At 34.3% G+C, this 13,820-nt stretch overlaps 1 protein-coding gene across 4 annotated transcripts in view; it reads left to right on the forward strand.

The window, feature by feature from the left end:
• masp1 (MBL associated serine protease 1) overlaps positions 1-13,820 on the forward strand; it is a 67,723-nt gene that overhangs the window by 22,849 nt on the left and 31,054 nt on the right. Inside the window, exons 7-12 of one of the 4 annotated variants that reach the window (NM_001386256.1) lie at positions 2,782-2,900; positions 3,014-3,092; positions 6,038-6,154; positions 7,332-7,403; positions 10,399-10,470; positions 12,277-13,694. In NM_001386256.1, coding sequence (NP_001373185.1) covers positions 2,782-2,900; positions 3,014-3,092; positions 6,038-6,154; positions 7,332-7,403; positions 10,399-10,470; positions 12,277-13,148 — 1,331 coding nt within the window. In that variant the 3' untranslated portion in view covers positions 13,149-13,694. Of the gene's footprint in view, positions 1-2,781; positions 2,901-3,013; positions 3,093-3,201; positions 3,529-6,037; positions 6,155-7,331; positions 7,409-10,398; positions 10,471-12,276; positions 13,715-13,820 lie in introns of those variants that run through there. The other 3 variants (XM_073922594.1, XM_073922595.1, NM_001386257.1) reach the window with 3 other exon arrangements.

A 13,820-nucleotide genomic window follows, 5' to 3' on the forward strand; every position in this document is an offset into this window, starting at 1 on the left:
CTTAATTCATGAGCAAGTTGAGAAATATTAACAGGAGTCGACAGATACTGCTTGGATTTTTTATTAGCTTTTTGGACTTGGCAAACAATGCGTGCGTGCGCGCCTCCGCAGTAGTTACAGATGTGGAGAAATTTGCATGGGTGTCGGTAGCATCTTCCGGAATTGAAGTTGAAGCAGGGATTATGAGAAGATTGATTTCGGGAAGAAGACTGAGAAGGAAGAAGAGCAGGGATAGCGGAGGTGGATGTACGAGGAACGTAGCTGGTGGATCTTGGATTAGGTGGAACTGTATCAGAGGGAGGGATGACGAAGGGACAGGAGGTGGTGGAGTGGAGACTGGAACGGCAGACCGCGCAGGATAGATTACGGCAACCGAGAAAGACTCTGTTATGGAGATCAAAGTCGATAGCCCCCCAATATTGAATTTGATTCCATTGTGAGACGCGAATTGCGCATTTTGCTGAAAATAACTTATGATAGGTGTAAAAATGTGTTCCCCCATAGGAGAGCGCGAGCTCCGAAATAATGGCCATGTAATCGTTGAGCTCGCGCCTCCTATGAGGAAAAACCGAGCAAATTACCTCTGTGTATCTGGAAAAAGCTACGTGAAATTCTGCTAGTGAAAGAGTGCGGGTTTGAGAACTGGTGGATGGTTTCAGTATGAGTGCAAATTCGCCGCAATCTATCTGGCGTTCTGCCGTGGGAGGTGCAATGGGTGAAAGAAGTGTGGAGAGATCTATGTCAGCACCTGAGATGATGAGATTCCTGATGGTATTGGAGACGGGTGGAGGTTCCAGAGCTGGAGCATTCTGAGGGATGGGAAGAGGTACGGCAGTGGCTAGGGTGAAGGGGGGGTGAGTGGAAGAAATGTTAGTAGGGAGAGGAGGATGCGGAGGAGGGTTAGTATTAGATGCGAGTGCTTGGTGGAGGGATGAAGAGGGCATGAATGAAGGAATATTGGAGGGAGAAAAAGAAGAAGAATGAAGAGGAGCATTAGTACTGATATTTGTAGGCTCGTGTGAGTGGATGAGGTTGGTAGATGTAGATGGAAGGTTGGAAGGAAGAGAAAACTGTAAGGGATTAGTAGCATAAAGATGAGGACTGGGAGTTGCGCTAGATTGAGGAGCTTGTGGCCAGAAGAAGGTGGCGTTGTTTTGCTGGGTAGCGTTGATGTCTGGGTTATTGTCCTTGGTTTGATTAGATGTGGTTCCAGTAAAGCTCCTATTATCTTGGTGGTGTTGGGCTTGTGGTTTTTTGGTGTTCTTGGTTTTTCCAGTTGCTTTTCTTGGTCCGGGTTGGTTAGAGGCTGGCGGAGAAGCGCTGTGCTGGGGATACGGGGCGTGGCGGGAGCGAGTGTTCCTGGTGGGCGGAGTCGATGAGGTAATGGATGTGTACAGTTTGAGGAGTTCAGTCTTATTGCATCGGCTTGGAATGGAAATGCCGGCGTCTGTGATGCTTTGGCGGAGTTCGTTTGCGGTCATGTTCCTGTTGATGGTTGGTGAAGATGTTGCGGAAGCGTACGAAGAGGCTGGTGAAGGTGGATGGAGATTTGTAGCATACGGGGATGAGGATTGAAGACGGCGAGATAACCTTGTTGCTGTTGAACGGATTGGCCTTCGGCCTCTTACTGTAGCCTCGGGCTCAAGCTGGTTCCCACTCTGGGTAAGTTGATGCTGGTCCTCGGCTGAAGTTTCTAGGATAGCGCCGCTTTCATTAGCTTGGTGGAGATTGTTGTTGTTGTTGTTGTTATTGCTGCTGCTGGTGGTGGTGGAGAGCGTTTGGTGCTTTTCCATTTTGCAGATTTTTTGCTTGCTTGAGTCGCTAGCTGTTTCCGTGTCTTCCAAAAACGAAGATGAGGAATGGAGTTTAGGCTGGATATTTATATTAAATTTAGAGTGATCCGATTGGCTAGTTAGTGATTAGTGATACGGATCAGCTGTAGTCAATTCTATCACGTGCTCCTCTCGAAATTAGTTTGGGAAACTTCACTTAAAGTGATAGAAACATGATATTTATAAAACCTCAACATTCTTCCAAATATCCACCTTTGTGTTAAACAGAAGAAAGAAACAAATGATGACAAAACTTATTTTCTGTTCTTGGCCAAAAACTTCATATTATTATATGAATCATATTGTTAGTGCTTTGTTAGTGCTTTTGTAAGCTTTGTTAGTGCTTTGTAAGCATGATCAAAATCTATTTTACATAGGTATAAAGCATATTTTAAAATAATAGTTCTATGTTCTATGATATGCTGTAATAAATTTGAACGTCATTGTTTTTCCTATTATTTACCATGTATATGTAGACGTTACATGAGACATTACATTATGAAAATGTACTTGAAAGTTCTGGAAAATGCATGGGATTTTAGTTGTAAAAATGTGTATGAATCCTGAATTATAGAAACATGATATTTATAAAATGTTGTAAATTTGATCCGTGCTTTCCATAAAGAAATAGCCAGAGAGCTGATATGCTAAAGTCAATACTCTTGGTTCCATACCTTTATGAGTCTCTTTTTTCTGTTGAACTCAAAAGGGGATAGTTTGAAGAATGTTGAAAACCGGTAACCATTCACATACATAGAAAGATTAAAAACTGTTATGGAAGTCAATGATTTTAACATTCTTCCAAATATCTATTTTTGTGTTCAACATAAATAAGAAGCAAATGATGACAGAACTTTCATTTTTTAAGTGAACTATGTCTTTAAATATCAGGTGTAAACCAGGCTACTGTTCCAGAAATGAATATGTTTGAATATGTTGCCGTCTTCAGGTCCTGAATGCTCTCCTCCAACGCCGCTCCTCAATGGACAACTAGAGCCTCTGCAGCCTATTTACATCTTCCGAGATCACATTACGCTGACCTGTGACCCCGGATACTTGCTGAGACAGGTTAGGCGAAGGTCACCATTCATTTGCGCTGATAAAGCCACTGACCGTTGCATGATTGAGATAAATCAGCGCTGTTTTACATCACACACTGACGGTCGCAGTCTCTCTTACAGGGTGATGAAGAATTCGAGCACTATCAGATCGAGTGTCTGAGGGATGGGAAATGGAGCAGTGGCGTCCCGCTGTGTAAAAGTGAGTCTTTTAACAGAGATAGTTCTGTTTTCCATCTGTCTTGTTTTTTTTTTTCCTCACTTGCCCTTTCTCACTGTTTTCTTATTCTAATTCTCTTTGCTGCCACCAGAGAAGGAATCTCAAAGGAGGAGTCGTTCTCTGCTGAGCATTTTAACCAATCAGATACTGAGTTAAATCCTTAAAGGGACTGGCAACTACGGCGCTCATGGTGCAGCATGGATGTAGCACTTGATATATTCATTGCCTTTTGACAATGTTGGGGTTATTAAGATATATTTATTGGTGGCAGAGGTTGATCCAATTTGACAGTAAAGCAATTTATAATGTTCCAAAATAGTTCTGTTTTTAGGTTTTTCACTGGTTTGGACGTTTCTATTCATCAAGTAATAGTGACAAAGATGTATATGGGTTTTGATAAAAATACTAAGGAAAGCAACTGTTTTTTTGGGCCTTTTTTAGAGCATCATTGACACTGAAATAGTGTTTATTTACTTCTCTTTTACATTATGAGGGATCAATCATACATCTTTTGATGTTGAAAAGTTTAACAAAGTGATTTTATTATCTATATTTATGGTCCTGGACCCCAAAGGAGTTTATTTTTAGGATATATTTGTGGGAATAGGCAAAAATACATTATATATAAAATTATAATTTTTTTTACAAATTGTTACAGAATTCATCAGAATCGTATTATGTTCCGTGTAGAGTGAAGATGTTTTGTGAATTTCCTTCTGTAAATATATCAAAACGTTTTTTTTTTTTTTTTTTTTTTTTAGGAATATTGCTTAGAGCAGAATTTGAACAAATTTGTTTATTTGTTCAAATTTGAACAAATTTCTTTAACACTTTCTATGACACTCATGAATTATAATGAATATAAAAAAATGAATATATATATATATATATAGAGTTCAGACTTATTAGCCCCCCTGTTTATTTTTTTCCTCAATTTCTGTTTAAGGAAGAGAATATTTTTTTAAAAACATTTCTAAACATAAAAGTTTTAAAAGCTCATTTCTAATAACTGATTTATTTTATCTTTGCCATGATGATAGTACATAACATACAACAATAGGTTAATTAGGGTAACTAGGCAGGTTAGGGTAATTAGGCAAGCTATTGTATAACAATGGTTTGTTCTGTAGACTATCCAAAAAATAGCTTAAAGGGGCTAATCATTTTGACCTTAAAATAGTCTTTAAAAATTAAAAAAGTGCTTTTAATCTAGCCAAAATACCTTAATTAAGACTTTTTCCAGAAGAAAAAAATCAGACATATTGTGAAAATGTCCTTGGTCAGTTAAACATAATTTGGGAAATATTTCATTAAGGAAAAAAAATTCAAAGGGTGTTGATTAATTCTGATTGCACCTGTGTGTGTGTGTGTGTGTGTGTGTGTGTGTGTGTGTGTGTGTGTGTGTGTGTGTGTATAAATATTTTATTATTATATATATTATATATAAAATATTTATATATATATATATATATATATATATATATATATATATATATATATATATATATATATATATATATATATATATATATATATATATATATATATAAAATTGATAAGTTCACCCCTTACAAATCTATCTTTTAAGTTCATATTTTTAATAGAAAGCTTTACAATATTATGTTTGTGGATATACATTAGATTAGTCAGTACATTAGCCAGATCTGGAACTTATCTAACAAAATAACTTACAATAATATTCTAAATGCTACAGTAGCAAAGCCTAATTTAATACAAAATATTACACTTAAAATTATTAAATATACAAATATTAAATATCAAATAAAATTTTGCTTAAATGTTCTTATATTATCTTTCAATTTCTAATTTCTAAATATGTTTGATTACTAAAATATTATTTTAATAAATAGATCTGTTTAATTAAACGGTTTTGTTTAAATGCAAGATCACTGAGAAATGGATAAATAAATATATATATATATATGTATATATATATATATATATATATATATATATATATATATATATATATATATATATATATATATATATATATATATATATATATATTTAAAATTTATAACAATTTAAACAAAACATCTATGCAAAACATCTTCAGCCTCAAATACTAAACATGATTGTGCTTTTTTCAGAATGGGAAATGGTTTTAAGTAGAAGGTTTCCATCTACTGGTCATTAATGGTTTTTCATCACAAAGGTCTCTGTGCTGAAATGATCTAGTGAACAAACACACTCTCACACATAGTACATATAATACACTCATGCCTTTCACTATTTGGCTTTATTTTGAGACAGAAGTACACACACATACAGTAAATGCACTTAGACTTTTAGACAGGACTGACCACAAACTGCTGGAGCTGTTGCCAATGGACAACTCAAGTGGAAGAGTGGACACTTTTGGTATGATTGTGATATTCACTATTTAAATACTTCAATTGCTCATCAAATCTAATCTCTTCCATCAAGAATCCTCCAACATTATGCATGGCCTATTGTAAAATTCATTCTTTACATTTAGTATCATATGATTTTCACCTCATAATTCCTAATAATTCATATCCTAATAATTAGATTCATACCATGCCATACACTCCTTTTTCTTTTGGAGTTTTCTAGTTTACATTTACAAGCAATTACATTTTCAATGGGAATCAATGGGTCATTTACTGTTTTTTTGTTGTTGTTTTTTTTGCAATTTCTGTGACATTTACTAGCAATTCCAGAGTGAACATTGCTTCTGTGTCAATTTTCTTTGTATTTGTAATCTGTCAAACATCTAAGTTACAACCATATTATGTAATATTGTATGAACATTTTAACATTATTGTTATTATTCATAAAGTAAAAAGTAATAAAAAAGAAATAAGAGTCATACCAAAATATTTTCTAATGAAATCCAAAAACAAGGCTCTTTAATTCAATTTCTTTCTCATCTTCCCTAGAGGTTGACTGTGGTCCAGTAGATGAACTTCTGGCTGAGGTTGTTTTTGTGAACTCTGACAACAGCACTGTGTTTGGATCCCAAATCCAGTACAGCTGCAGAGACTCTGCTGTCAACAGTGAGTTTTTCACTGATTCAGTCACTGATGCACTGAATATGAGGTGCTGTGTAAGATTTAAATCAAGCTTTGCTTATCAACACATACATAAAACACGTGCATATACACATAGAACAATTACTTGCATATGCATCTATACTATTGGATGTTTAAAACTATATATATATATATATATATATATATATATATATATATATATATATATATATATATATATATATATATATATATATATATATATTAGGGATGCACAATATATCGGCGGCCATATCTGGTTCATATACCAAGAACATTTGAGCTGGTTTTAGTCCTTTCATTTTCATTTTGTTTAAAATATATTTAACTTGCTTGTTGATTAAATCCCATTTTGTAATTTTATGCAACAGTCAAGTTGTATGTTCACTTGCTATGAAGAAAATGAAATAATATATTTTTTGCATGCTGATTTATGTGAAATTGTGAAAATAGGTCTAATCACCTTGCAATTTTGAAATCATAGCTTTTTTGCTTTAAGTATAGACTATTTAGTTCAAAAGAGCTGAGTTTCAGCTTTTATGAACTTTGCTGTATAAAAATATAACATTTTGAAATATTTATAATTATTTATAATATTTATATTTATAATTATCAGCCTATACATGTCGGCTATCAGCCTCCAAGTCTGAATAATTATCGGTTATCGATATCGGCCAAAAAACCATATCGGTGCATCCCTAAATATATATATATATATATATATATATATATATATATATATATATATATATATATATATATATATATATATATATATATATATATATATATATATATATATATATATATATATACACACCCACATTATATATATATATATACACCCACATTAACTTATGCAGATACATATAAACTCGGTGTATGCAAACACACCTTTACTCGCATATAACCTCAATGCCTACTCTCAATGCATATATAAACACCCAAATAACACTCGGGCAGACATACAAAATTCAATTCACAAACCTATAGACCTACAATTTATCATAAATCAGGTTATTGCAAAGCTTATGAAATAGAAACAATGTGAAATAATGAAAATATATTATATAAAATAATATAGAATATTATATACATTTAAAATATATAAGAAAGATTTTTTAGAGTCCTATTAAACACTTTGGACTCTGGCATTTTACAGACACATACACCTGTAACCAGAGTGGGATATGGCTTAGTGATGATGGGATGCCGCTGCCCTCCTGTCTGCCAGGTAAGGTGTGTTACCTGAGAATCCCTTAAGCTTTCCCTTTCCACTGCACACAACAAGCGACAGACCGGAAGTCATTCATTTCCAATGGAGAGTATTTGGGAGCTGCGTGGAGTTCCGATCATCTCCGTATGTGGAGAATTCGGATCCGAACTGAGCTTCGGATCCGTTGAAATATTTGAACTCCTGCGACTAGACCGTATGCGACCGGCCAACCGGATGTAATGTATTCCAGTGTTGTCCAAGCTGGTCCATGCTCGCGAGATGAGAAATAGTAGTTTATTTGGTTATTTTTTTAACCAAAAAAAGTCTCTATATATATAAAAACATTTCTGTTCATAAATGTAAGTAATAAAGTAAAAAATTTAGAATTTCTTATGTTGTCTCCACATTCACTCCAATATTTTTAGCAGTCCATGAGTCTCTAGTATTTATTCATTCATTCATTCATTCATTCAACCATGGTGAACACACAGGGAATAATGGCTCTTGCTTTTGCACTACTTTATTTTGCACACTGAGAATCAGCTTCTTTCCCATGGTGCTCGTTAGAACTGAAAATTCGGTGCGACTGCCACAAGGGGGCATATTAAGACAGTCGTGTCTAAATGTCGTGTGCAGTGGAAAGGTGGCTTTAAAGTACACATGGAATCAAAACTAACCATATTGATTTTAGCACACATTGCTAGTTTTGTGTTGAATGAAAATGTTTTGCCCTTGTAATGTAAAATTGAAATCTAAAAATGCAATTCCTGTTTTTTTTTTAAATCTCAGATTATGTCTGGTTGAGGTATTGTGGCGTCGCTTACATACTTAACAACGCCGCTCCAGGTGTCAGTATTGACTTTTGACAGCCCTATGAAAACCTACAATTGTCATACCTACTGCTTTCAGTCGGATGGCAATAAATGCCATGTGAAATGGCATTCAAACTCACATTGTTAGCATTTAACTCTGAATAAAGCACATGAGGTGTATCTGAGGTGATCATTGTTAGTTTTCTGTTGTTTAGCTGCAAGAAATAGAAGCCGTTTCTAAAATATCAATTCGACGTGTTGCTTAGAACAAAAACTCCTTTTAAAATTCACAATATTCCTTTTATCACGTGCCGCTGCTTTAATTTAGAACATGACTTAAGTCAGACTCGCTCCTCAATCTGGCAACCTGCGCTTGCATTTGTTTTGATCCAGGAATGTAATACCTAGTTCAACCACTGGGTGTCAAACTTACGTACTCCACCTTTAAAAAGTAATTGGTTATAGTTACTAGTTACTTACAAATAGTAGCTGAGTTAGTAACTGAGTTGCTTCATTATAAAAGTAACAAATTACCCGGATGTTTAACAAAGGTTTAAATAATCTATATGTGTGCCCCTGAACCACAAAACCAGTCTTAAGTTGAATAGATATGTTTGTGGAAATAGACAAAAAAATATTTTTTTTGGGTGAAAATTGTCTCATAAAATGTCATTTTATGCCAAAAATCATGAGAATATTAAGATTTTCCATGAAGATATTTTGTAAAAGTCCTACTGTAAATGTATAAAAAACTTTTTTTATTAGTGATATGCATTAAGAACTTAATTTGGACAACTTTAAAGGTGATTTTTAAATGCTCATCATTATGATTTACCAGGGAAAGTAACTTTTGTGTTTTTAAAAGAAAAATGTCAACTACATGTTGAATGAAATGAACACTAAGAGCCCTATCATACACCGGGCGCAATGTGCAAAAGGCGCGACACAATTGTTGTTTGCTAGTTTTAGCTTGGCGCAAGGGTCGATTTGTGCTCATATGTGTGCCCATAGGCACTCTGGTCTAAAAAAGGAGGTGTGTTGAACTTAAATAGACTGTTCAGTAGATAAGATCAAAGCAGGTCTATTGTCAAGCGCTGAGTGCGTTAGTTGTGCGCCTCGCTTACACATTGCTTAATAGACGCAGAACATTATATTGGAAATTAGAACTAAATTTAGAAATAAATTTGAAACAAATCTTTTTCCCTATCCACGAGAGTGAAAGTGAAAGTAAAGAATAAGGAGGCTCATCTCTCATACTCGTGCTGTAGATGCTCTGTTTAACTGATTTCTCTCTAGTGAAGAGTTCAGTTTTTCCGCTTACAAAGTCCGTCATGTAAATGGCAAATGCGCTATGGCACGACGCAACTGACTCGTAAAAGGAATGGGAGACGAGACTCTGATTGATTTATTCTCAGAACACACCAATAACTCATTAAGAGAATAAGCTCAACCCTGTTAGACCATGCGCTACGGCGCAAAGTGGATTTTTCCGTTCTTAAAATAGCAAAAGTAAATTCTGACACGCCCTTAATGTGTTTGCGCCTTGCGCTTTGGACTTTGTGCATGGATCGTCAAAATAGAGCCCTTGATTAAAGAACTGATTATAATCATTCTACATGATTATATTTTAATGATGCTGTGGGACAATCTATCAAATCCATCTCTTTAGTGGAACAATAAAACATAACAGATGATTTAGAACTTTTTCAAATTTACCTCAACTGGCCAACAAATAAGTCTAAAAATAAATGAAGCTTTTGGAAATGTAACAAAAATAGACTTTTAATATTACGGTATTATTTAAAAAAAGTAACATTGACATCTTTCCATGGTTAAAACACAGAATTGGCGATTACATAAGATACTGTACATGTCAACCTGTTTCATGTTTGAATCTTGGTATATTTGTAGTAAATGACTTTTGTGTCCACTGTGGTCACTGCAGAGTCCCTTACTGATGCCATATGGAATTGTCAGTAAAGATAACGATGTTGTAACGGGGCAAACAGTAATTAATTAAATTACTTAGTACATTACGCCAGTAATGGCGTTTATTTATAACACCGTTTTTCCCATAACTGTTTATATGAAGCTCTGTTATGTTTTGTTTATATTTTGTTAATTCACAGTTTTTGTTGTTGAATACTTACAGTAGCACTAACCTACATGACTATCTGTCTCTGTTTATGTATTTATGGTAGGAGTTATTGAAGGAAATTTGAGCAGGCCTGCCGGTCCTGAATCTCCTACGCCACTTGCAAGCACTCCTCTTGGTAAGCTTTGAACATAATATTTTGAATATTATATTAAAGGTCATTTAAAAGCTATTCGTTGGCATGGGATTCTTCAGACCGCCGCAACAGGTGAACACAGAGTGAAGTGTAACATTCTGATCACAAGAAATTTGATTCTTATTTTTAATGAGTCAATCTGAAGTAAAGTGTATCAGTCAGTAAAGTGAATTGTTCAAACTGAATCACTTAATAAAAAAAAGTCATTTTTAGATATATCATGTTTGAAAGGAATCATGTTTGAAAGTTGTATAGAGATATATTATTGGTAAAATTATTTTGATGGTCCATTTAAGTAGTAGACTGTCTGCTTATTATCTGTTGATACTGCTCCTTCAACAGACATATAACAGACTATAAGAAACTTTGCAAGTACACTAACCCTAACCCCAATCTAACAGTCTGCTTATAATCTAATGAGAATTAGTTACAATGTAACTTACATTCGACAAATGGACCATCAAAATAAAGTGTGACCATATTATTTTGTTCACTTAAAGTTTGTTTAAATTAATAAAAATGTTACATATTCATTATGTTATTTTACGTAAAGTATCTAATATTTATATAATGCATAGAAATATGTTGAATAATACAAAAATACTTTTATTTTGTAAAGAAAAATATATGTTTTGTTCTTTAAAATTTTAGCTTTACCAGAATATCCTGGAAACAAAATTATAGTGAAATCATATTAAACATAAGTCATAGTTTTGACAAAAATATTTCAACATAGATAAAATGGTATTAAACAATATTAAAATAATTTAACTATTTGACACCCTTTGTTTTTAATTTTAATCAAATAAAGATTGAAACCTATACTACATATTACTATATTTAGATATACTTATTAGTATATTCATATTGCTATATTTAGAAAACTATTATATACACTACAGGCCAAAGTTTGGGGTCAGTTTTTGTTTTTTCATGTTTTTTTTTCTAAGAAAATTTTCTGTTCATCAAAGTGGCATTCATTAGATGTAAAAAAAAAGTGTTAAATATTTATTAAAATGTATGTAGTTTCAAATGAAATTATTGCCTCAGTCATTGTTGCTTTTATTATTATTAAAGTGATTTCTGAAGGATTAATGTAATGAAGCTAAAAAAGAAGTAAAGAAGTTGAAAATTCATCTTTGAAATCACTGAAATAAATTATTAAATTAAGTGTCAAACTACTTTTGAACAGTTATTTTATAGTGAATAACATTTCACAATTTTACAATTTAAACTGTAATTATGATGAAATAAATGCAGCCTGGGTGAGCAGGGGAAGCTTGTTTTAAAACATTTAAAAATCCTTCTGACCCCAAACCTTTGATACTTTTGATCGTATATGCTATATGAAATGCATATAATTTTAAATCTTTTTCTTAAAATTATTGCTTATTGATAATTAAAAATAAGATTTTTCCGCTAACACACAGACCAAGTCTAGTACACACATTCTGTGTTTATAACACAGAATTTTTTTCTTATTATTTAATATTAATCCGAATAATCTGTCAAAAAATGTCCCTTCATCAAAGCACACAGCAGAGCAACTATTTCTATCAACCAGTTTCTATTATCTAAAAATAATTTGAATTATAATTTGTGTTTTCATATGTAATTTTTGCAGCCAGTAGGATTTTTTTTCTTCATGATTAGTATGGAGTCCTGTTTTATTTAAGTTATTCCATTGTGCATTTATATTAATAAATCAATCAGGTGTTGCTATGCATGTCCATGTTAACTTTCATGTGTGTGTTTGTGTGTGTGTGTGTTTGTGTGTTTGTGTTTAAGCATGTGGTGAGCAATCCCAGCCCTTCCCTGCCCATCAGAAGCGAATTGTAGGCGGCAGACCAGCATCTCCGGGTCTGTTCCCCTGGCAGGTTCTTCTCTCAGTGGAGGATGTGTACCGTGTGCCTGTGGTTCGCTGGTTCGGCAGCGGGGCTCTCCTCTCTCCACTCTGGATCGTCACAGCCGCTCACGTCCTCAGATCTCACCGCCTTGATCTTTCCGTCGTCCCGGTCGATCCTGAACACATCCAAGTGCACTTAGGCCTTACAGATGTCCGCCAAAAACACTTAGCCACAAATCGGTCCGTAGAGAAAATCATCCTCCATCCTCAGTTTGACCCTCAGAATTATAACAACGACATCGCTTTGGTTAAACTTAACCAGGAGGTGGCGCTGTCTGCGTTAGTACGGCCTGTTTGTTTACCAAGACCTGGTTTAGATAGTCAAGTTTTAACCCCTAACACTTTGGGTATTGTAGCCGGTTGGGGCATCAACGCAGCCAATGCTTCAGCCTCTAGCAGTGGTTTAACATCTGATTCCAGTTCAGTTTCTGAGCTTCTCCAATATGTGAAGCTTCCGGTGGTTTCACAGGACGAATGTGAAGCCAGTTATGCGTCGAGATCTGTTAACTATAATATCACTGGTAATATGTTCTGCGCTGGCTTTTACGAGGGAGGTCAGGACACCTGTTTGGGGGACAGCGGAGGGGCGTTTGTCACTCAGGACGGCCGCAGCGGGAGGTGGGTGGCTCATGGGTTGGTGTCCTGGGGCGGGCCAGAGGAGTGTGGCAGTCAGAGGGTGTATGGAGTGTACACACGGGTGGCTAACTATCTGCAGTGGCTGCACACACACATGGATGCGGAGCGCTGGTGGTGAGTGTGTGGTAAAATGGTAGCAGCTTTTTTGGTCATTCCTACACTGTGACAAATAAGAATTAAGAGTTTTCCGTATTTTGTGATTCTTTTCTTTTATTTATGGTTTTGATTTGCATTTTGGGACCTTGATCTTTTCTTCAATGCTTCTTGATTTGGAAAAGTTTGTAAAAGTGTTTTATTGACATTTTTAATAGTTTGGAATTATATATTGACTCTAAAAAGACCTTTGCTGTTTGTGTAAACTACTTATCTAATATGAGCTGAAATAACCCAATTCTTGAAGTTTTTTAGTGACAACTGTTTTATGTTCAATCAACTTAAATTTGTAAAAAAAAACTAATAAGTGAACTTAATTTCTTTATGTTGTCCTAACACCAATTAAGTGGAACCCAGCATTTTTAAAATGCAGTGTTGCCTGCATTAGTGTAGTAAATTATAGTGCAAAATATGTAGTTATATGTTGAAATATAGTGCACAAATATACAGTTGAAGTCTGAATTTTTAGCCCCCCTAAATTATTAGACCCCCTGTTTAATTTTCCCCCCAATTTCTGTTTAAAAAAGAAAAGATTTTATATATATATATATATATATATATATATATATATATATATATATATATATATATATACACACACACACATACATACATACATACATAAATACAGTTAAAG

Source organism: Danio rerio, chromosome 15, assembly GCF_049306965.1.
Source record: "Danio rerio strain Tuebingen ecotype United States chromosome 15, GRCz12tu, whole genome shotgun sequence".
NCBI lineage: Eukaryota > Metazoa > Chordata > Actinopteri > Cypriniformes > Danionidae > Danio > Danio rerio.